At 58.6% G+C, this 23,859-nt stretch overlaps 2 protein-coding genes across 2 annotated transcripts in view; one reads left to right on the top strand and one right to left on the bottom strand.

Moving 5' to 3' along the window:
* RXRG (retinoid X receptor gamma) overlaps positions 1-23,859 on the bottom strand; it is a 133,986-nt gene that overhangs the window by 84,255 nt on the left and 25,872 nt on the right. The gene's annotated exons all lie outside the window — the stretch shown is intronic.
* LRRC52 (leucine rich repeat containing 52) lies at positions 11,476-22,184 on the top strand (the record flags this gene model as incomplete). Its single annotated transcript, XM_081112577.1, has 2 exons — positions 11,476-12,097; positions 21,859-22,184. 2 exons carry the CDS (start codon positions 11,476-11,478, stop codon positions 22,182-22,184), a joined length of 948 nt encoding a protein of 315 aa, XP_080968703.1.

Below are 23,859 nucleotides of genomic sequence, written 5' to 3'. Positions count from 1 at the left end.
GAGCCTCGTCTGCAGGGGCCAGACCTGCAGGTACCAGAGCAGCTTCCTCCCAGTCACGTCGAGAGCAGCCCTGGAACCCTTCCGGACCCGGCTCTCACCGCTGGCCGTGCCCAGGCAGCTCAAACAAGCCTGTCTCAGTCTCGCCCGTGGGGCGTGTGTACTGCAGCGCCTAGTTCTCGGGGGGACTTACTTATTGCACTGTTTGTACGGCTAGTGTACGTTTTATTAATAACTCAGGACCGCTCCAACCCAACGGAAATAACTGCTGTGGAGCTTGGCCACCGTTCCCACAGGTCAGGCGCCCGTTAACCGTGTGGCCCGCATAGCTCGTTTATGCCCCAAACTCCCTTCAGCATAAGACACGATCGTCTCCACTTCACAGGAAAGGGAAGCGAAGCTCAGCGAGTGGCCAGTGTTGCCCCTGGCGGCCAGGCCCGCCTGCCTCCCAAGCTCGCATCTGAAGCGCCAAGCCCTCAGCGCCTGCCCGTGCCGAGCCGCGCAGAGCATTCACAGGAGGCGATGGGCACTGTGAAGGGCAGCGCTTTTGTGGCCGCTAGCGTGGCCCTGGGCGAGCGCCTGCTCTTGCTGCCTGGGATGGGACCGCCCTCCTTCCACAGGACCCTGGGGGGTTTCGTCTGTGGCCCCACAGGAAAGGCCGGGCTCAGATGGTTCATTCCCTTAAAAACTTGTAACATCCGGCCAGATGCTGTGAGAGCGTCACCTGAACTCCCTCAGCAGGACCCCCGCCCCTCCTCTGAGCCCGGCGTCCTGTAAATATTCCCATAAGTAAGACGCGGAGAGCCCCGGGAGTGGGAAAGGGGGAGCCTTGGTGCATGAGGAGAGGCTGTGAGAGTGAATCACCCAGGGAAGCTGGGCAATCCTGTCGGAGGGCAGCAAGCAGACTTGGAACTGGATGGGGGATGGAATGGGTCCTGAAGGGCGGGCGGGAACTACAAAGCCAACGGAGTTGGAGAAAGAGGCCTGAGGGGAGCAGTGCTGAGTGCCTCGGCCCAGCCAGCACCACGGCCGGCACCATGGGGCTGGAGTAATAGTGAGCTTGGGAAGGAGGCGGGGGCAGAGCTACCGGCTGCAGGTCATCCTGGTCTGTCCACAGGAAATGGTGACCCCGCAAGTGGAGTGGGGGCGGGGAGCGGAGACCTCGAGCAGGGGTGTGGAGCAGGGGGCGGGGGGGGGGGTGGTTGTGGGCAGGGAGGGGGGGTGCGTAGAGGGGAGGCGGGGAGCAGAGGCCTGGAGCAGAGGCCTGGAGCAGGGGTGGGGAGCAGGGGGTGGGGAGCAGTCGGAAGCTTCCCTGCAGAGAACGTTCTGGTCGCTGGCGGAGGCCTGCTTCAGCACATGAATAGGTATCTGGGTCTGGGTGGCCTCGGTGGCCCTGCACATTCAGTGAGTGCTCTCCTCAGCATGAGAGCAGGACACCGCTAATGCACTTCTGTCTCTTTCCATGGCAACTAATCAGTCACCTCGGCCCGGAGCTCCGGAAGATAGACGACTGTTTGTCTCCACGGGGAACGGGTCCAGGGCTTACTCTGGGTATTACACCAGCATCTTGATAGGTTTGGGCTAATTAAGTAGAATTGAAATCCGCGGGCGGGTTATCGAAAGCCTAAGTCCGACATAATAGGGGAAAGTGCTTCAGAGTGGCCACGCTGAAACATGGTCATTGAAAGAACAGAAAGCTCCTTCTGAAACCAGCGCACCGCGCTCCGCGTCTCCGTCGGCTCCGGCCGCTGTAACAAAACACCGACAGCCTAGGGACAAGGGTCTTTCTCCAGCCCCGGGGCTGGGAGTCTGCGGGCAGGGCCCCCGCGTGGCTGGCTGAGGGCCCAGCCTCAGACTTCTGGCGTTCTCACGAGGCGGGGGGCCGGAGCTCTCTGGGGCCTCTTCTATAAGAAACGCATCCCACTGATGGGGGCTCCACCCTCGTGACCTGTCACCCCTGCAAAGGCCCAGCTCCCAACACCGTCACACTGGCCTCCAGGATTTATCCAGGGTCTGAGCCCCGTTCACAATGGGTACCCCTGTCCCCTGGGTCCCCAGAGCATCTTTCCCTGCTACAAAGAGAGTCTGGAGGAAATATGGTCCCGCCACCCCGCCTCCCACCTGCCACCGCCCCCTCCTCGGCCCCACACAGCATGGGTGTGCTCCCAGCACAGCACTAGGGCCAACTCTCCCCTGTGGCTTCACTGACTCCACAGCTAAGCACGTCATCCCCAAAGCACCACGAAGTGGGTGAGCTGCCAGCACAGCAGGACAGCAGGCAAGGACGTGGCCTCGCAGGGCTGAGTGAAGTGTGTGGAGCCTGCATCACGCGGCACGTGCCCTCGTTGGCATCGGGCCACCAGGGAATCGGAGCACACCCACCTCTGCCGCTCAGCCCAGGGCTGGGGGCCAGCCCCTCCCCTCCAGCAACTCTCTTCCGATGCTGCTGCAACTCTCTCCCTGCTAAGTTGTTCGGAGGAGGAAGCTGAGGCTCAGAGATGCTAAGCCACGCCCAGACAAGGGCCCCAGGGGGTGGGGGGCGGTTTGGAGTGAGGCAATAAGGCCAAGGGCACAGGGGAGAACCCAGCCAGTGTTCTGAGCACAAGCTGGGAGAACATGTGTCATAAAGGAAGTCCCCACGTCCAGAGACCAAATATGCACACAGGGTCTCCGGAGGAGGGGCGGGAAGCTGTGCAGCCAGCCTGCTCCCAAGGACCGTCTCAGCAGCAAAGAGCACGTGCACATGTGCATACACACGCACGCACACACCCAGGACTGGTTTCACAACTACAGTAAAGACATTTAAGAATCTTGGGAGACACAGAGACCTGGGTTCAAATCCCAGTCCTGCTACTTGGTAACTGTGGGCAGTGTGTTAGCTGTGCCATGTGTTAATACCGGCCTGAAGGAGGTAACATAGGTCGCCTGCATGGCACGGTGTCTGGCGCCCAGAGAGTGTCGGCTAGCGTGAGCTATGACATGCCAAACCCTAAGCTCACAATGACAGCATCATCTGTCCCCACAAACCCGTCCCTCTGCACCTGGCGGTGCTACCTGCATGACTGGCACCCACTCAGGAGCCACCCTCAGCTCCAGGTCTCATGCACCACCTCCCCCTCCTCTGCCACCGTGCTCCCAGCTCACATTTTTGGTGCACTTTTATGTTCAAAGATGCTAAGCTGAGCGCTTTAGAAGCTGGCCTGTACCTGGGCAGAGAAATAAGGCGGCACTATCATTATCTCGCTTTGCATTTAAGGAAACCTGCCCAAAGCCAGGGAGAGGGAATTTCACAGGCGATCTGATTTCCAAACCCTTAGGCTTACATATGGCCCCATGTTGCCTCCCACCAACAGGCCCCTCGCTCCGCCCTCTGAAGTCCCTTCCAGGCTCCTGCTGGCTCTACCAGGGGTCCTCAAACTTTTTAAACAGGGGGCCAGTTCACTGTCCCTCAGACCGTTGGAGGGCCGGACTATAGTTTAAAAAAAACTATGAACAAATTCCTATGCAGCCGAAACCGGTTTGGCTCAGTGGATAGAGCGTCGGTCTGTGGACTGAAAGGTCCCAGGTTCAATTCCGGTCAAGGGCATGTACCTGGGTTGTGGGCACATCCCCAGTAGGAGGTGTGCAGGAGGCAGCTGATGGATGTTTCTTTCTCATCGATGTTTCTAACTCTCTATCTCTCTCCCTTCCTCTCTGTAAAAAATCAATAAAATATATTTAAAAAAAAATTCCTATGCACACTGCACATATCTTATTTTGAAGTAAAAAAACAAAACGGGAACAAATACAATATTTGTATTTGCATGTGGCCCGCGGGCCGTAGTTTGAGGACCCCTGCTCTATTCCGTCCCAGCCCATGGCCAGGCCCCGGCTCCCTGCTGGAGCACACCGCACTGGGGGCCGTAGCATGGTCGGCCGCCATGGGGAGCTCAGGCGGGTGGGGACGTGGCCAGTGCAGAGCCTCGGAGCCTACGACAGGCCTTGCAGAGGGAGGAGCTGGGAGGGCGGGCAGCACGGAGGCCAGGGAGGAGCTGGGAGGGCGGGCAGCACGGAGGCCAGGGAGGAGCGGGGAGGGCGGGCAGCATGGAGGCCAGGGAGGAGCGGGGAGGGCGGGCAGCACGGAGGCCAGGGAGGAGCTGGGAGGGCGGGCAGCACGGAGGCCAGGGAGGAGCGGGGAGGGCAGGAGCACGGAGACCAGGGAGGAGCTGGGCGCCTGGATGTGAGGCACAGAGGCTGGAGCCCGGGGCGGGTGGGTGAGGAGCGGGATGGGACAGACGTTGCCTCACCAGGCACACATACTCCCGGGAACTGGCTTAATAATTCTGTTACTAGGGCAACAGCAGAAGAATCTGTCTCAGAGAGAACCGCCCCGCGTGTCTGCACAGAAGCTGGCAGCTGTGAGCTGGGGAAACGGGGTGACGGGGAGTGGCCGAGGGACACAGCAGGACGTGTGGCCCAGGGTTCTCACGTGGCACTTCTCTGACCTTTCAGCCCCGCAGTCTGGGGAGGAGGGACTTTGGAGCAAGCTCCCCAGGAGGAAGGCACGAGGTCCATGAAGCAGAGGCTGAAGGCCCCGGACAGATTAGCCATCCAGCCTCTGAGACTGAGTCTAACAACCTAAGGGCGTCGGAGGGAGGGGTGCCGGGCGACAGTGCCCTCACGGCGCCCTCGTGGACAAGCGCTGGGCCGGGCAGCAGGCCCCGTGGGGGCCACAGTGCTCATCACAGTCAGCAAGCTGGGCTCCCTGCTCCCCTCCCACCTGTAACTGTTCAGAGCACAGGAAGTGAAGTGCTATAAGGAGCCCACAGGGGGCAGCGGGCAGCGGGCAGCGGGCAGCGGGCAGCGGTGCCTGGCCCTGAAAGTACCTAAGCTCCTGCCAGGCCCACAGGAGCCCGAGCCTCCTCCTCAGAGTTCCTGGTTCGTCCCATTTTCCCATTTGTCCTTTGGGAAAAGTCGCGATAAAAATGGCCATTTATTGCTGGAAACCAGCCTTTCCCAAACATTAATGGCCTTTTTTTTTTCCAAATGATACTGGCCATCTGTCCTTAAAAATGGGAACAGCCCTAACCAGTTTGGTTCAGTGGATAGAGCGTCAGCCTGCGGACTCAAGGGTCCCAGGTTCAATTCCGGTCAAGGGCATGTACCTTGGTTGCGGGCACATCCCCAGTAGGGAGTGTGCAGGAGGCAGCTGATTGATGTTTCTCTCTCATGGATGTTTCTAACTCTCTATCCCTCTCCTTTCCTCTCTGCAAAAAAATCAATAAAATATATTTTTAAAAAAAAAGAATGGGAACAGATAAAGTTTTCAAAGCTCCACATGGTTAAATGAGGAATGCAATAGATGCATGTGTGTGTGCACACATAATGCATACGTTACACATGTATTATTTGCTCTGCAACTTATTAAGCTAAATAAACTTTGGTAGTTACAAAAAAAGAATGGGACCATATACAGTATTCGTTTTTATTACTATTATTTTTATTGATTTCAGAGAGGAAGGGAGAGAGAGGTAGAAACATCAAGGATGAGAGAGAATCATTGATCGGCTGCCTCCTGCACGCCCCCTGCTGGGAGTTGAGCCCACAACCCTGCATGTGCCCTGACCGAGAATCTAACTGTGACCTCCTGCTCAACCACTGAGCCACGCCGGCTGGGCCCAAACATTAACGGCCTTTTAAGGAAAACAGCCGCACAGCCCCGCTCAGGGTCAATGCCTTCCTTTTCGGTTCCAGTCACCTGCCAAGCTGGCCCGGGTCACTGAGAGAGACCTCTAACACCTGCCTGTGGCAGTTGCAATCAAAGTTTTTACCTCCCGTCACATGTTTTCTTACAAACCCGTCCACAGGGGGTGCCGAGGAGACAGGGCAGGGCTTCCTCGGTCCTCCTCCTCCCAGGAGCCTGTGGGAGGGTAGGTCCCCTGAGAGGCCCCCCAAGGCCTTCTGCGATGGGACTTTAGCATCAGCATTGCTCTGAGGAGTAGGCGGGGGGGGGGGGGGGGGGGGGGCACACCTGCTCTGGGGAGGTCTCCGTAGCACTCCCAGGGGCTCCGATAGCTGCGCGGGGCCCCGATAGCTGCGCGGGGCCCCGATAGCTGCGCGGGGCCCCGATAGCTGCGCGGGGCCCAGGGTTGCCATGGACACACATGCTCCAGACCTTGGAAGGAACCCTCCCTCCAGGAGCCGCTACGCAGGGACTCGTGTGGCCTCAGGCGGCGGTGAGTCGGCTGCTGCTGCCGCGCACTCACTTTTTGAGTGAGATTAGCAAGTTATTTTTGCTTTTAGATCCCTTGCCTGTAAAACGAAGAAAATGACAGGAGACGATCTCAAAGGGGAGGCAGGAGTTTAGAGCGGAAAGTGTCGTGAGCCTCCTGCAGGACAGGAGCCCCAGGCGGAACAGGTTTGCTCGGCCTGGAGTCCAGGTGTCCGGAGCGTGGACGGGGAGTCCTCCCCCGGCGCCTGCAGGTACAACAGTGGTCGTTCCGCGGGACTGCGCGGGTGCGGGTGGACGCACTGAATAACTCGGGCTCACGCTCAGGAGTAAAACTGGCTGGGCCACCCCTGCCTCCCTCAGCCACCAGCTCGTGACCTCAGCAAGGGGCACCCGGGCAGCTTCTCCGTTTGTAAGATGGGGGCCGCCACGTGACGCACTGGCTTGCTGGGAGGATCCCATGCCTGACCCGGGCGATTCGTGACCGTGACTGTCTCACATCCAATCACACGCGGTCTTGATCAGAGCCCTGGAAAAGCAATGTCGTCGTCCCTGTCTATCTAAGAGGAAACCGCTGCCCGGAGGAGCTGGGCGCCAGCCCAACCCGCTCATTTCAAAGCTCAGGCTCCATCCCAGCGTCTGCCCGTGAGAGACCCCCAGCAGCTGCCAGGAGCGTCCTCCCAGATCACAAACTGGGTCCCAACGTGAGTATCAGGCACAGTGACCGCTACAGGTACAGTACGTAGATTTTTTATGAGCTGAAGTAGTGGCCCAACCCCCTCAAAACGAGGCTCAGTTGCAAGGCATCCTCTGGGGTGGCTCCAGGTAGCAGAGCTGCCAAGCAGTTTAATGCGGAGCACGTGGGGGACAGGCCTCGGGGGAGCACGTGGGGGACAGACTACCCTGGGAGCACGTGGGAGACAGGCCTCCTGGGAGCACGTGGGGGACAGGCCTCGGGGGAGCACATGGGGGACAGGCCTCCCTGGGAGCGCGTGGGGGACAGGCCTCCCTGGGAGCACGTGGGGGACAGGCCTCCTGGGGAGCACATGGGGGACAGGCCACCCTGGGAGCAATTGGGGGACAGGCCTCCTGGGGAGCATGTGGGGGACAGGCCTCGGGGGAGCACGTGGGGGACAGGCCTCAGGGGAGCACGTGGGAGTGGCGCCCTCCAGCCTGCCTTTCGGGCGGGGACGACCTCCTGAGCCAGTGGCAATGGTGCAGGCAGCTGAACCCACCAGCTGGTCTAGAAACAGACCCAGCTGCATGGAGATGCACCAGATCGAGGTCCTACATCTGGCCCGGACCCACCGCCTCCCGCATGTTTGGGAACTTTTTTCTCTTCCCGGATGACCTTGGTCAGGGGCTTCCCAGCCCATCCACTGGAAAGGACTCGGTGGTGTCAAAAGTCTGCGTGAACTGGATACCATAGCGCCCCCTGCAGCCAAGTCCCTGAAAACGTTCTTTAGACCTGAACCCACACCCGCTGCCGGGAAGCAGAGCACAACAGGGACTTGGGTGCCAGGGTGGGTGAACCTGGAACTTGAACTTAATAAAGGGGCACGTGCATTTGTTTCTGTTCTTCTCATGAGAAATAAAGATCTGCCCAAATCCATTTCCCTAGCACATGACCCTGCACCTGCGGGGTGTTCGCTGGCCAACGCTGACAGGCGCTCACCCTGGGCCAGGCACCGTGTCGTCTTGAGTCTCTGTCCTCAGGGCTTGGGCCTTGATGCTTCAAGCCTCGGTCCCCTCCCTGCACAGACTGGCCTGGATGGAGCTTTACACTTGGGGAGGGGCCCTGGGGAGCACCTGGCTGGGTTCACAGAAAGGAAATCCAGGCCCCAGTAGGTCTCTAAGTCCCACTGCACAGCCACCCACTGCTCCACAGGGGGTCCCTTTGCTCTGTGTCACCTGCCCTTCCCCCTTACAGCACTGGGCTGTGCCCACCTGTCTCTGGGTCTGGAGAGAGCTGGCATCTGAGAGGATCCCTGAGCTGGGAAGACAGTGTCCCCATCAGATGTGACTAATAGTAGGCGCCTGCCCAAGACGGACTCAGATGGAGACTGCCCTGACCCAGGGGCTTCCACACACTCATGCGACACCCACCGTGCTGGCGGCAGGACGGTCACATGGCCACCTAGGGCTGACCGCACCTAAACAGCCACCCACACCAAGGGCAGCCCAGCTGTGGCTGATGCTGCAGGAGCCGCTGGCTGGGGGGCAAGTTCCGTCTGCAGCCGCCTGACAGGTGGGCCATGATGCTGTGCGGAGCGGGATGGGTGGGCCCTGAAACACGCCCCCTGCTGGGTGGGCCCGGAAACCTTCGCCACAAGCAGGAATGTGGAAGTCCTAGGAGAGTCGGGGGTTATCCAGCCTGCTCCCTCGATAAGAGATGAGAAAAATAAAGGCCAGAGCTGCTCAGCAACTGAACAAGGGCAAGGAGCCCAGTCCGACACTCCCAAGGCAGGATCCCTGAAATATGTCTTCTAAGATGTTCCTTGAAGAAAGATCTTAGGGAGTCTGAGATTCTGCCATGTTCTCTACTCTCCCCTGACTGGCCCACCCATCCTCCGGTAACAAATATTTACTCAGAATCAAAATGAGCCCTTGCCGGTTTGGCTCAGTGGATAGAGCCTAGGCCTGCAGACTGAAGAGTCCCGGGTTCGATTCTGGTCAAGGGCACATGCCTTGGTTGCAAGCTTTTCCCCGGCCCAGACCCCGGTCGGCTGCATGCAGGAGGCAACCAATCGATGTGTTTCTCTCACATCAATGTTTCTCTCTGTCTTTACCTCTCTCTTCCACTCTCTCTAAAATCAATGGAAAAATATCCTCGGTGAGGACTTAAAAAAAGAAAGAAAGGTAAATTTCAAAATGAGAAACATTGGCGAGATCTGGTCTAAAGGGCAAAGCTGAGACTACCCCAGGTGTTCAGACTTCAGGACCAAACGCACAGCGACAGGACGGCTGAAGGCAGCCATTGGTGCAGACCAGCCGTGGGCAAACTATGGCCCGTGGGCCGGATCCGGCCCGTTTGAAATGAATAAAACTAAAAAAAAAAAAAAAAGACCGTACCCTTTTATGCAATGATGTTTACTTTGAATTTATATTAGTTCACACAAACACTCCATCCATGCTTTTTTTCTGGCCCTCCGGTCCAGTTTAAGAACCCATTGTGGCCCTCGAGTCAAAAAGTTTGCCCACCCCTAATTCAGATGGTCCTCGGGACGGCCCACAGCTGCTGGTGTGCTCAGTAACCGCAGGCGTGCTTTCCTTACCCAAGGCCTTGCTAAGCAGAAGTTCTTGTAATCATAGGGCCAGACAGGTAAGCCTGAGCCCAGGGCGACTGTCTCGGGCTGGGAATTAAATGGGGTGACCTGGAGACACAGGCCCCCTGAAGAAAGGAAGAGGCGGAAAGAGGAAGAGGGCGTGAAAGAAGAGGTGGAGTCAGTGAGATCTCAGCGCCTCGGCTGGTCCGGCCGGGCCAGTTCTCATGAGAAGGAGACACAACCAAGGGAGTCAGCAAAACAGCAAGTGAACCCTCCTAGCCAGCCAGCGGTGTGGCGCTGACCAGAGGGCAGGGGTGGGGCGGTGGGAGACGGGGAGGAGGGATACATGGCGGTGGGAGGAAACTGGACTTGGGGTGGTGAACAAACACAATATACAGATGATGTTTACAGAACTGTACCGCTGAAACCTATATAACTTCATTAACCAATGTCACCCCAACAAATTCAACTTTTTAAAAAAGGAGACAGCCTATGCTGAGGAAAGCATCCCTGCAGCCCACCGCCTAACCACAGCCCCAGCCCCGGCCCGCGGGAAACCAGGGCCTGGGCATTAACTCTGCGCCATGGCCGTCCTGCGCCAGGTTCTCTCCTGGGCAATCATGTGAGATCCAGCGAGGAGCTTGTTTTTAATTATAGGGAGCGGGTGAGCCCCAATCAATCGGACCCTGCTTCAATTAGTACAATGATCATCTGGGTCATTATTTTAAGTGTTTGCATTTTCTACTTAAATAAGGTCACTTTCAATTTGGTAAACACTCCCAAGCCATCATCTTAATTCGCGGCCGCCACCGAGGAATGCTGAGTAAGTAAACAATCAGGCGCAATCAGCCGCTGTCCACCGGGGCTTATTCATGGCTCTCCTGGCACCGAAGCAGGAGACAGGACCAACCACCGGAGACGTTCACACATCCGCCGCTCAATAAATATTTATGACCCACCAGGGGCCAGGCACCGTGCTGAGCTAAATATAGCCTTCATTACTTTATTAATAATCACAGCTAAGTTCAATTTGAATGTTTTAAAGAATGAAATCCTATTTTCTTAAGTGGATGACACATTCTAACCTTAAGGGGCTCTCCCCTCCATCCGGCCCAAAGACCCAGCAGGTAGGCAGTGAGTATAAACTCACGCTAGACGCACTCACGATTTAAAAAGTCTTAGGAGAATACAAACGCTAAGAGATGGTTCATATCAACGCACTCAGATTTTTAAAATACATTTGGGTTTTGTGTTAAGGGGAGTAGCTCATACTTGTTCAAATGGTTTTAAAAACACCAGCGCACCCATATGTTGCAAATGCAGGTGGCGCTGCGCAAACCGGAGAGCAGTCAGAGGGCGCCCTGGCTCGTTTCAGAGGAGGCTCCCCGCCCCGTCTTCTCTGACAACACCCAAAACACGGCACCCTCTCTCTCAAGACCCAAGGGAAAGCCCCTCTGAGGAGGAACCCAAGTCACTTCAGGCGCCTCAGGAAGGAAGGGAGTTGGACGGGAGACCTCCCTGTTCCCTCCCCGGCCCGTGGGTTAGGGGCCCAGTGTAACCTGACCACACACACACTGCAGCCCCACACCCCCAGGGACAGCCCCTTACACACAAACCCCCCCACACCCCCAGGAGAGGCAGGGCCTGCTCCTCAGCCAGGCAGTTCCCTGAGCCTGCTGACATCACAAAGGGGTCAACTGGCCACCCCATTGTCACGTGGCTGCCCCCTGGCTCCCCTTCACTGGCAGACACCGGGCCAGGGTGAGAGCTTTCAGAGCCCTGCGGGCAGGCTTCCAGGAGCAGCCTGAGAGCCAGCCACCTGGCTGGGCGGGCGGGGAAGCGCAGGGCTGGCCTCACGTTTCAGCTTCTGTTCGCTTCTCCTGTAATGGAAAATCGCTTCGCACAAAGCTAGACTGCTAGTTCTTTCCGGTGCCCCTCCCCCGCCCGCCCCTCCGCAGCCTTCGGAGAAGGTGGAAGGAGAGCAGTCACGCGTGGCTGCCTACTATGTCCCCTGCTTCAGGCCCTGGGCCCAGGTGGTTACTCTTTTCCTTTGGAATGGGACTGGTGTCGGGGTCCAAGTGTCCACCTAGTTGTCAGTGTCAAGCCCAGGAGGTGATCTGCTCGGGGACCCAGTTAAAGGAGTACCCCCCTGACATCCCCCTGAGCACCCGGCGGCTCTTCCTGAACAACAACAGCATCACCTATTTGCCAGCCATGAACCTAGGCCTCCTCAGCGACCTCGTCTACTTGGACTGTCGGGACAACCTGATCAGCGAGGTGATGGATTACACCTTCATCGGGGTCTTCAGGCTCCTCTACCTGGACCTCAGCTCCAACAACCTGAGCTGGGTCTCTCCGTACAGCTTCTCCATGCTCAGCAACCTGGTGCAGCTGAACCTCTCCAACAACCCTCACCTGCTCGCTCTGAATAAGTACACCTTTGCCAACACCAGCTCTCTGAGGCACCTGGACCTCAGGAACACCGGCTTGCAGACCTTGGACCACAGTGCCTTCCAAAACCTCCTCACCCTGCAGACCCTGTACCTGAGCGGGAACCCCTGGAAGTGCAACTGCTCCTTCCTGGACTTCACCATCTACTTAATCGTGACCCATCTGAACCACCCAGGTAAGGACGTGCTGGGTGTGGGGGAAGTTGTGCTGGCGTCGGACCCATGGGTTCCAGAAAAGAGAAGTCATAAGATGTCCAGGCCTGGCCGGTGTGGCTCATTGGTTGAGTGTTGTCCCATGCACCAGGAGATCACAGGTTCGATCCCCGGTCAGGGCACATGCCCAGGTTGCGGGATGGATCCCCAGTAGGGGGCGTGCAGGAGGCAGCTGATGGATATTTCTCTCTCATCGATGTCTCTATCTCTCTCACTCCCTCTCTCTAAAATCAATAAAAATATATTTTAAAATAATAATGATGAAATAGAAAAAGAGCCGGTCAGGATGGGAGGGCCATCAGGGTGAAGCTGATTGGAAGCATTCTTACTGCTCTGCAGGGCCATCCTTGAGTTGACTGGAGAGGCAATAAGGAATTCAAAGAGCTGAGTTCTAGCCCCAAACTCAGCACTTGCCCATTAGCTGCCCTTGGGAAACTCAATTTCTCTGAGCCTCAGTTTCCTGATCCATAAGTGGGGACAATAATGTTACCAAACATACAGAGGTGTCGTGACACCATGAAACAGTGTGTGTGGAAATGATAAAGGACCCGTGGGGTGAAGTAATACAGGGGCACCGTATTCCACGGGAACCATTTAGGCTCAGTGGCTCGCTGTTTCGGGAACTAAGTGCCCTCAGTCACTCACAGGCAGTAGAAAATCCATAGGACGATGTATAGAGGGGGAAGTTTGATAGGCAAGGCGGGGGCACGTGAGCACCTGGACAGGGAGAGACGGGGAGGGCAAGGCCGGGGACAGACTTTGTAAGATAGCACCTTTGTAAGGCGCTCCCCGCGTAAGGCAGATGGGGACGGCCTGAACTGGGAGAATGGGCCACGCGTGCCACCATCCCAGCAGGGAGATGTCAATGTCACAGGCAGATTCCCAAGTCTCATCTGGTAGATTTCTATCCACTGTCCCCACCCTCCTGCCATGGCCCCTGGGCTCCCCGGTGCCTCCTCCCTCATCTTTCAGCCCAGCCTACCTAGGACTGAGCTGGGCTATTGGGCAAGTTATGGACACAGGAGTTCAGACCCTGAGAACAAAACCTAAGCCCAGATCAAGGCTTGGCCTCAGCCTGGGCCATGGGACTGGGGCGTGGCCAGCAGAGCCAGGTGGCTGTTGCTGAGTCTGGAACTGAATCGTCACCTAAAGACAAGCCCCACCTCCAGAAACAGGTGTGGACACGCAGGTGGCTTTCTGTGGACGAGGGCAAGGAGGGCAGCCCCACTGTGGGCAGACACGGCCCGGGGAGAAAGAATCTGGGGATGTGGAGAGAACCGAGCAATACCTTTGCCCCAGGATCTCCCCTCACTTGCTCCCACGGGGCTGAAATTAGCCATTTCAGATTCACCCTCTGAGCCCCCAAAGTGCCCTGACCTAGAAGAGGACCCTACAAAACTACATGAACTTCTCGCCCAGATGATACAAGTGCCCCTAACCCTTTATTAGCTCTCTGAGAGGGAGGAGGGAATTACTGGGAGAGCTTGCCCTGGAACCTTGAAGGAAGTCGGGGTCCAGGGAAGAATGGAGAGGCCCTAAAACAAAAGGCACCAGGCAGGGCAACCGTGAGTCTTTCCCAGGTCACCTGTCGGCTAAACTCGCCCCCCAGAGCGGCTGTAGAGGGTGCTCCACTCTTCAGACTTCAGGATAACTCACTGAGTAGGAATATCGAAACTTTGATGCTATTAACAAAGGTCTTACCTAAAGAAGCCCTCCGATGAGTTAGTCGCCAGATGCACTGACAACCAGCAGTTCTCGGAGTTCAGGACTCACTCCAGAGCCCGCACACCCAGCAGTGGAGGTGTCGGTCGTGTGCCGGCTGCCGGGCGCTCTCGCAGGTAGAACAGACCCACCGAGGCCAGCAAAGAGGACATTTCCTGCCGGACTCTAATGTTCCAGTCGCTGCTGCCACTGGAAGGTGGGAGGGCCACTGAGCTCTGACTGACAGACAGCGCTCCCTCGTGGGACGGTCGGAGCCCCTGGGGATGCTCTCAGAAGCACACGTGACGCTACGCTCCTGGGTTGAAGGACCCAGCCTCTGCATCCCCTGCCCTGCCGCCCCAAGGTCCGGTCCAGCGCTGCCCAGTGAGTGGAGACCATCTAGATCCGAGCTGTCCCATCCAGGGGCCATGTGGGGCCCCTGCACTCTTGAAATATGGCCAGTGCAACTGAGGAACTGAATTTCCCATTTTACTTCATTTCAATTCATCTAAACGGCCACGGGAATGGCTAGTGGCTACCGCATTGATCAGGCCACCTTTGAATACAGGCTGCTTAAGAACCCAGCTCCTCTCCCTGACCAGTTTGGCTCAGTGGATAGAGCGTCGGCCTGAGGACTGAAGGGTCCCGGGTTCGATTCCGGTCAAGGGCATGTACCTTGGTTGTGGGCACATCCCCAGTAGGGGGTGTGCAGGAGGCGGCTGATCCATTTTTCTAACTCTCTATCCCTCTCCCTTCCTCTCTGTAAAAAATCAATAAAATATTTTTAAAAAAAAAAAAAAGAATCCAGCTCCTCACAGCATGGAGCTCTCCCACATCCAAGTTCAGCACTGCCCCCCTGCCATGGGGCAGCCCACAGTCCACTCGGCTCACGCTCTGGATGTGTGTTTACCACGTGGCCAAGCTGTTGGGGTCCTTTATCACAGAGGACGAGGCGTGATTCCTGTCTTCAATGAGACAGTCTGGGGACACAGTGAGAGAAAACAGAGCCAGAGCACGTCCTGGTGCCCGCGCTGCCCGGGTGGCTCGGGGCGAGGCCGCTCTGAGTCTCCAAGTCCCTCTGTGCTCGGGGTAGCGGAGCCGGGTGAGACACTCGCTAAGGCCCCTTCTGGCTGGCAGCCCAGGGACCAAAACAGAGAGAAGATGCCCTTGGAGGACGTGAGGGGGAGCTCGTGGTCAGCAGACAGGGTCCCAGCTGTGCCTCGGTGGGTGGTGCCGAGGGGGGGTGTCCGTAGAGATGAGGCCCTGGTCACACAGTTAAGGGGTGTGATTGCGAAGCAGGCAGCCTCTAAGTCTGTCCTCCCAGGGGAACTCCTATCTTCCTGCCTCTACTTGACCAGAACGACGCCTCCAACCCCCACCCACGGGCCCCCGACTTTCCTCCCAGGCCTGACCTGCTTAACCAGCGGTTCTCAAGCTCTAACAAACCAGGAACCCCAAGTCCAGAGAGTCTGAAAAGAGAGCTGGGGGCACAGGTGCTCCTCAGCCACGTTCTGAGGACCCTGTGACCATGGCCTGTGTTCCAGACCCTCGGCGGCTGCTCCAACATGACCTGCGCTGCGATGTTAGTGGTTGATGATGTTACGAAACACCTGCCTCATGGGCATTTGTGATGTGACGGGACAGTCAGAAACAGTGAGAATGCAGAAGGGGCAGGTACCAGGGCCGGGAGGGGACAGTTTCAGGACAGGGGCCCTGTGTTGGCTCTCATCATGGTCCTGGGCAGTCCTGCTGGGGTGAGGTCTGGGCAGCAGTGCCAAGAGGCTGGGCGGAGCCCCCTGGGACGTCTGCAGGGGGCAGATGGCTCGGGCCTGGCTGCTTCGGGTCCAAGTCATTTGAGGGCGTCTGAGCAGAGAACATCTTAGTCCTGCATGCAAAGCTGCTGTCGTTGGACAATGGCCACATTTCAACCCAGAAAGTAGAAAGTCACCCATGACTTGCCAAAACGTAGATTTCCAGAATGAATTCAGGTCCCCGCACTCTCCACTGACAAACTCCTCCATCAGGGATTGCAGTGGGAGGACTGGCGGAGAGCCGGGGAGCCAGGGAGCCGGGAGCAGGCATTCCTGGCTGGCGAGTGCTCCGCCAGCATGGCCCCACCTTCTCACTGGCACCTGGCCTGCTCCCTCCAGCTATCAGCCGGGGCCACAGCTGAGTTGATGACCCTACGCCATCCAGAAAATCCAAGAAGCGATGGGGGGCCAGTGCAGTTCCGGAAGGGTCCTGGTGATTCCCTCGGACTCAGTGCCGGTGGGACCCCTGAGCAGGTGACCTAGGTTCCTGGGAGCTCAGGAAGGCCAGGCCTCCAGGCACGGCCCCTCGGGTTCCCATGTACTCAGGCCTGCAGGGCAGCAGCGGACGGTGGGCCAACGCAGCCATCGGGCCTCCTCGGCTCCCTCTGGGGGAAGAGCTCCCCGTGCCGGAGGTGACCCAGCAGCATGTGGGAGCAGCTGGGAAGGGCCAGGGAACCAGCCACGAAGGGCTGTGGTGACTTTCTGGGGAGCATGCAATGTATGCTGAGCCACGGTCCCTTCTACAGACCAGGGAAGAAGCAGTTCTCGGATCCATGGGGTTCAGGCTCCCTGGGCGCCTGCATGAGCAGCTGTGGCTCTGGGCCCAGAAACTCTTGCTTCCCGGCATCGGATTCTGGCACAGGGCTCCCACCTGTGAGCAGTGTGCTACATGTGGATGTAAACAAGGGGTGGGTTATGTCTCCTTAGGAACTAATTGCAGGAAGAATTTAAACATTAATGACGCCTGTAATTACACCTGGGAGCTGTAACTGGGGCGAATGCCCTGGCCCGCGGAATGGGCGGAGCGAGGGACTGCATGGGGCCCGGTCAGCTGTGTGCCGTGAACGAGACCCGGAGTCGTGCAGTGCACACGTGCACACGCTGCCTGGTAGCTCTTGGTCAGAGGCAAGGAGATCAGGCGAGCCAGAGAGGGGATACTTTACAAACGATGTCTTCACTCTGTAGCCTGGGAATAATTACAGCTACCCGTGGGGTGACGGGTTAGTTTGTAAAACTAACTACACGTCAGGCACTCCAGGCCAGCAGCTGGCTCTATAGCCTCTACGCCATCACACCAGACGAGGGGAAGGATGGGTAATTAAAGAAAAGGAAATGACCTGACGCAACAGAAAGCAGCAAAATGGAGGGAAAGGGTCGCAAATAAGTGGGGTGAACAGAAACAATCAGAAATGCTAATGGGCTGGTTCAAATGCATGGTTCGCTAGACTGGGTGGAAAGCAAAATCCAGCTCCATGCTGCTCACAAAACTATACCTTAAATGTAGGAACGTGGGAAGATTGGATGTAAAGGGGGGGGAAAGGACACACAAGGGGGAGCCTGGCCGAGGAGATTCCGTACGGCCCTCTAACGTCACCAAACAAAGGAGACCGTGAGGCAAGGACTTGCGATGATGAGGAAAAGTTCAGTGAGAAAGGGTAGCTGTCCAGGAAGAGATGTCAGGTGTAACTTCCTGCATCTAATAACTTAGCTTGAAAATTCGTGAAGCTAAACGAGACAGAACCATAGGGAGAAGTCGACAAATGCACACTTAACTGGTGACTTTATTATTTTTTAATATTTTTTACTGATTTTAGAGAGGAAGGGAGAGGGAGAGAGAGAGCAAGACACCGATGATGAGAATCATTGATTGACTGCCTCCTGCACACGCCCAGTGGGAATCGAGCCCACAACCCAGGCATGTGCCCTGACCAGAATCGAACCACAACCTCCTGCTTCACAGGTTCGATGACCGAACTTCTCTCAATAACGAATGCACAGCTAATCGACGAATAGCAGCTCAGAGATGACAGTTCTGAAAAGCCAATAAAGTCCATAAAAGTCAGAAAAGATCAAAAGTCGATGACGATATAGAAGAGCTCTGTAAAACCACAACCTAATTGACATCCGTGCAACAATGTACCTAATAAAGACAGAACATGTTTTCAGGACACATGCCAAATGCACTGAAACTGACTTTATCCTCAGCCATAAAGCAAATTCTCAATCAATTCCAAAGGCTTGAAATCATAGAGAGGATTCTCTGACCGCAGTAGAATTAAACTAGAACTCAATAATAAAAATATTACTATCGAATCCCCCAAGTATTTAAAAATCAACTCCTTCTCTCACTGAATGGCAGTTCCTATTAACAGGAAGGATAATGATCAGACACGGGTTGCAGGAGCTGAAGTCGGCTTGTGGGGTAGGGAACAATGCACCTTTCCTGGTGAATGACCACCACGTGACAGGAAGAAATGCCGCAGGTGGGCCGCGCTGGGGACAGTGTGTCCTCTGGGCGACGGGGTGAGTTGGGGAAAGGCTCCTGAGAGTGGGTGCATTTACACTGGACCTTAGAGGACAGAGAGGAACTGATCATAAACTTGGGGGCAGGCACTGGATGCGGAAGGAAAGGTGTAAGGCAGCTCTGGGCGGGCGAGAGCAATGGCGGGGCAGGAGGCCCTGGGGGGGCAGGAGGCCCTGGGGGGGCAGGAGGCACAGAGGGGGCAGGAGGCCCTGGGGGGGCAGGAGGCCCTGGGGGGGCAGGAGGCACAGAGGGGGCAGGAGGCCCTGAGGGGGCAGGAGGCCCTGGGGGGGCAGGAGGCCCTGGGGGGGCAGGAGGCACAGAGGGGGCAGGAGGCCCTGAGGGGGCAGGAGGCCCTGGGGGGGCAGGAGGCCCTGAGGGGGCAGGAGGCCCTGGGGGGGCAGGAGGCACAGAGGGGGCAGGAGGCCCTGAGGGGGCAGGAGGCCCTGGGGGAGCAGGAGGCCCTGAGGGGGCAGGAGGCCCTGAGGGGGCAGGAGGCACGGAGGGGGCAGGAGGCACAGAGGGGGCAGGAGGCACGGAGGGGGCAGGAGGCACAGAGGGGGCAGGAGGCACAGAGGGGGCAGGAGGCCCTGAGGGAGCAGGAGGCCCTGGGGGGGCAGGAGGCACAGAGGGGGCAGGAGGCCCAGAGGGGGCAGGAGGCCCTGGCGGGGCAGAAGGTCCTGAGGGGACAGGAGGCCCTGAGGGGGCAGGAGGCACAGAGGGGGCAGGAGGCCCAGAGGGGGCAGGAGGCCCTGGGGGGGCAGGAGGCCCTGGGGGAGCAGGAGGCCCTGGGGGGGCAGGAGGCACAGAGGGGGCAGGAGGCCCAGAGGGGGCAGGAGGCCCTGGCGGGGCAGAAGGTCCTGAGGGGACAGGAGGCCCTGAGGGGGCAGGAGGCCCTGGGGGAGCAGGAGGCCCTGGGGGGGCAGGAGGCACAGAGGGGGCAGGAGGCACGGAGGGGGCAGGAGGCATGGAGGGGGCAGGAGGCCCTGAGGGGGCAGGAGGCCCTGAGGGGGCAGGAGGCACGGAGGGGGCAGGAGCCGGGAGTGCTGAGAAGTCGGTGGGAAGGCGGAAAGGGCAGGTGCTCCGGGCTCAGGGCCGGGCCAGGTGCCGGAGGTGATCCGAGGCCGCAGGGGAGGAGGAGACTCTGAGCCAGAGCCCTGGGCACAACTGTGCTTGCGGCAGGGAAATCCCAGGCGTGTGCGAAGGGGACCACTGCTGGGAACCTGGGGAAAGTGGGCACAGGGGCCTACAGGGGGACAGCTGGCACCACCCAGGGACAGGGAAGCGGGGAGAGAAAGTGGGTAGAAAAGCCCAGGCGCCCTCCTCAGGGCCCCCACACCCTCACTAAGAGCAGCCCAGCTCGCCCGGATCGCGGCCTAAGGGCTCCTTCAGGTGGCGCTCCAAGTGGGGAAAGTGTGTTTCATGATTAGTCTCCTCTCTGCAGCCCGAGCCCCAGTTTGAGAGCCAGCTCTTTTTAAAAACGGAATTCGATAAACCTCCCCCTCCACCACCACAGACACACCCGGACCCTCGAATCCCACGTTTCCTTCTCAGGCACATCTCTGCATGCTCCATGTTGTGTCTGCATGTTCCCATTTGTGTCTGCATGTTCCATGTTGTGTCTGCATGTTCCATGTTGTATCTGCATGTTCCCATTTGTGTCTGCATGTTCCATGTTGTGTCTGCATGTTCCCATTTGTGTCTGCATGTTCCATGTGTGTCTGCATGTTCCCATTTGTGTCTGCATGTTCCATGTGTGTCTGCATGTTCCCATGTGTGTCTGCATGTTCCCAGGCAGGTAACAGAGCCCCCTCCTGCCTGAATTCCCGAGGAGCCTCGCCCGCCTCGCCCACCACACCCCGGGCCTCCCAGCACCCCGACCAACCGGGCTGACCACGAGGTGTGGAGCACTGTGTCTCTGCCCCTGATGGCAACTGGAGGGAGGCCCAGGACCCGCCCCTTCCCTCTTCCACCAGTCACCTTGGGGAGGGCGCCCCAGGTGTCCACACTCAGGCTAGAGAGGGGCTCCCTTCCTTCCTCTCCTCCCCTCTGTCACAGGCACCTTGCCGGCATCCCCTCCCAGAGGAGCCCTCCCCACACACCCTGGGGGCCCTCCTGGAGGTGACACAGTGTCCCTGGAGGTGCAGGGTCCCAGCGGTCACGTGCAGGGGCAGCATCCAGCTCGGACAGGACCTAGCCTCGGCCTGGCCGCGCTCTCCTGCCACCCCGCCCGCTGCCGGGTCGCTGTCAGCTCCAGTCATGGCTCCCTTCTCGCCTTCTCCTGCTTCTCAGTCTAACACAAACCCGATTCCCCTCACTTCCTGAGCGAGGAGCTCCACGCCCTACAGGGTCTGGAGTCCCACCCTGAGTTTAGGGGGAGCTGCTCTCCACACCAGCTCTGAGGCTCCCACTTCTGCAGAACACGCTGCAATCGCTCAGTGAGACGTTCTCATCTTCCATGCTGCCTGGATCCTGGGGTATCTAGAACCTTCCAGATGCGCACCAGCTCTGAGTCTGTTTCCTTCTGGGTGAAGGAGGAGGATACCATTCCACGTGTGGGTGGTTCTAAGAATTCTATGGGAGAGCACTTGGGCATCGCTTAGCATGTCGTCAGAACTTGGTCAATCTTCGCTGCTCGGCTTGGAGCTTTGCTAATTCCAGCCCCAGCCCCACGCTGAGTGTAAGCCCCGTGGTGTGATGCTGCAGTGCATTCAGCAGCTTGACCCCCCACCCCCACCTCCACCCCCCTCCCCGCAGCTCACCCTCGCCAGGACTCTGAGAAGAGAGTCATTCTCTGCACGTCAACGATGAGGCTGGGATTCGGGGGGAGAACGGGCACCCGCCATGTGTACAAAATTCGTGCGTGACAGTCTGCACTTGAACCCTGGGCTCGCTGGCTGCAGAGCCTCTTTTCCTGTTTTATTCTGAAGTCCACGGGGCTGATGGGGGAGGTGCTCAGGGAAGGAGCCGGGCCGATAAGTCAGCTGCTAAAAAGGACTGAAGATGCGTGTGGACCATGTGACCAGCCAGCAATGCTTCCCCGGACGGCTCTCTCCCCACTGGTTCCTCCCAGCTGGGGAGGCAGTGCACAGGGACCCACAGGAGGCTTCCCGGGAATCTGGTCCCTGAGTGTTGGGACAAGTGGCATGTGATGCCTGGGGTGGCCTTTGTGGTCCTGGCTGGGCTCAGGCACAAGTGCAGAGAAAAACACAGCTTGGGTCACCGGGAGGGAGGGAGGGAGGGAGGAAGGGAGGGAGGGAGGGAGGGAGGAAGGGAGGGAGGGAGGTGGCGAGCACAGGGCTGGGCTGTGGAGTGTCCACGCTCCATGGCCATCTTGCTAAGTTTCCAAACCCTCCCGCTCCTGTTGTGGGGTCTGGATCTCTGAGGACTGTTGAAAGCAAAGCCCATTTTCGGAGGTGACCCGAAGGAAGCTAATCTGGGGCAGGAGGCGGTCCTGGGCTCCACGCTTCTCCAACTTCATGCCACAGAGCCCCTGGGGTCTCAGGAAGCTGCAGACCCTGACCCAGGAGGGCTGGGCGGGGCCTGAGATGCTGCGTTCTCATGAGGCCCAGGTGATGCCCCCAGCCCACACCTGAGTAGCCAGGCTCCAGGCCGCCTCTCCAGGTACCCTTTGACCTCGGGACGCCGGGGGTTCCGCCATTCACCATGTCCTGCTGTGCTTCTCCTCCAGATGATCAGAACGCCACGTGCGTGGAGCCTGCAGAGCTGGCCGGCTGGCCCATCGCGCAGGTGGGGAACCCGCTGCGGTACATGTGCATCACCCACCTGGACCGGCGGGACTACATCTTCCTGCTGCTCATCGGCTTCTGCATCTTCTCGGCGGGCACCGTGGCCGCCTGGCTCACGGGCGTGTGCGCCGTGGTCTACCAGAACGCCCGGCGCAAGTCCAGCGACGCGGAGGACGAGGACGAGCACGGGCAGCCCGTGGAGGTCAACAGGCGCATTTTCCAGAGAAGGTCGGACTCGGGCCAGGACGGCTTCCCTCAGCTGATCTAGGCCACTAGATCACTAGGCCACTCTCAGGCCTGCCCTCCCAGCCCCCCACCCCGCTCCCGCCGCCCCCACTCCCGTGGAGCTGTCGTAGAGGCTGGAGCCTATTAGTAAAATAAAGTTTTGATGGCAGAAAAGTCTGGAAACACGGTGCAGCATCTCAGGACTGAGGGAGTCACGCCAAAGCAAGCAGCTGGTGTTTAATGAGCACCAGTCTGCCCTCAGTGGAGGGAGAGGCAGGGAACACAGGATGAAGATGAGCCCTCCGAGGGTAAGCAGTTGGGGAGTGGGGTCCAGCATAAAATGAATCAAGGGGAGAAAAATACCAGACACTGACAAGCGCTGACACTAAGAAATTCGCCCGCGGGCGCCTCCACGCTCCCTCCCGTGATGGTCACAGTGGCCCCACGGCGTTCACAGCAGCTCACAGTGACAGTGAGGCCTGGCAGGTCCAGCACCTGACCGTGGCCGGCCAGGCAGCCGCAAAGCCACAGGAAGCTGCCCCCCCAACCCACCCCACCCCCTCCGCCCCAGAGATGTCTAGCGACATAACCAGCAGCTGTCGTGTGAGCCTTGCACAGAGCAGAGGAGGGAGGCGCACATACACGTCCTCCGGGCCAGCCCTCAGCAGCCAGGTCGGGTGGTCGTTGCTAGCCTTGTTCTCCTGGAGCTCAGAGAGGCTAAGTGACCAGCTCAGGATCGCACAGCTGAAGGGAGGCAGCACAGGGCGGGATCCAGGCTGCCTGCCCCCCACACCCGCGCTCTGTGTGCTGAGAGTGGCTGTGGTTCCTGAAGGGCTAGCAGAGGGCCCAGCGCGCTGTGGGCAGCTTCGGGCTGGCGCCGTGAGAGTGGGGTCCAGGCGAAGGGAAGGAAGGGAGACTGTGTCAGAGGGAAGGGAGGAGGGACCCTGCAGGGCCTCAGATGCACCTGTCACTCAGGGGTAGGACGGGCTGTGCAGTAGCAGATAAACCCAGTGTCATTGGCTCAGCACCACAAAGACTTCCTCTCACGGGTGGAGTCCAGTGTGGGGAGGGCACCTCCTCCCTCCCATAGCTCCAGCCCCTGGACCACAGTCCTGGGGTTCCCTGCAGAAGTGGGGTGTCGCGGGCACACAGCTCTTTGCTGCCTGGGCCTGGAAATGACGTGTCACTTGCATCCCATTTCTCACGGCCCCAACCTTAAAGCCAGCAAACGCAGTCTGGCCGCCAGGAAGACAAGCCTGTGTCCTGCCCACCACGGCGGGAGCCTGCACTTTCCCTGCGGACCCCACACCGAGAGCTGGGGGGGGGGGAAGGCGGGAGAATCGCAGGCCCTATGAGGGCTCTAAAGCTCACTGTGGCTGTCGGGGGGACAGGAAACAAGGGGACCAGCCTTACTGCAGTGCTGGAGGGGAGCGGGGGGCGGTGCAGGGGCAGTAGGAGCAGAAGTGCATGATTGTCAGCATTTCGTCGGACGGACAGTGGACACAATTCCACGAGTGACCAGGAAGGGGAGGTGGGAGCAGTGGGCAGGAGCCAGGGCAGCGCCCACATGCTGCCTCGGACATCAGGCAGCAAAGCAGTCGCTGAGGCAGGGAACCCCTGAGCTGTTCATGGGGAGTGAGAAGGGGCGTGTGCGGAAGGCAGGGGTGACGGGCACCTCCTCCTTGTCACAGGGATGTCCACAGACGGTGCCTGAAGCA

Source organism: Myotis nattereri (assembly GCF_964212035.1).
Source record: "Myotis nattereri genome assembly, chromosome: 18".
Lineage (NCBI taxonomy): Eukaryota > Metazoa > Chordata > Mammalia > Chiroptera > Vespertilionidae > Myotis > Myotis nattereri.
The sequence above is the reverse complement of the archived record's forward strand: the minus strand, read 5'-3'. Positions and strand labels throughout refer to the sequence as shown.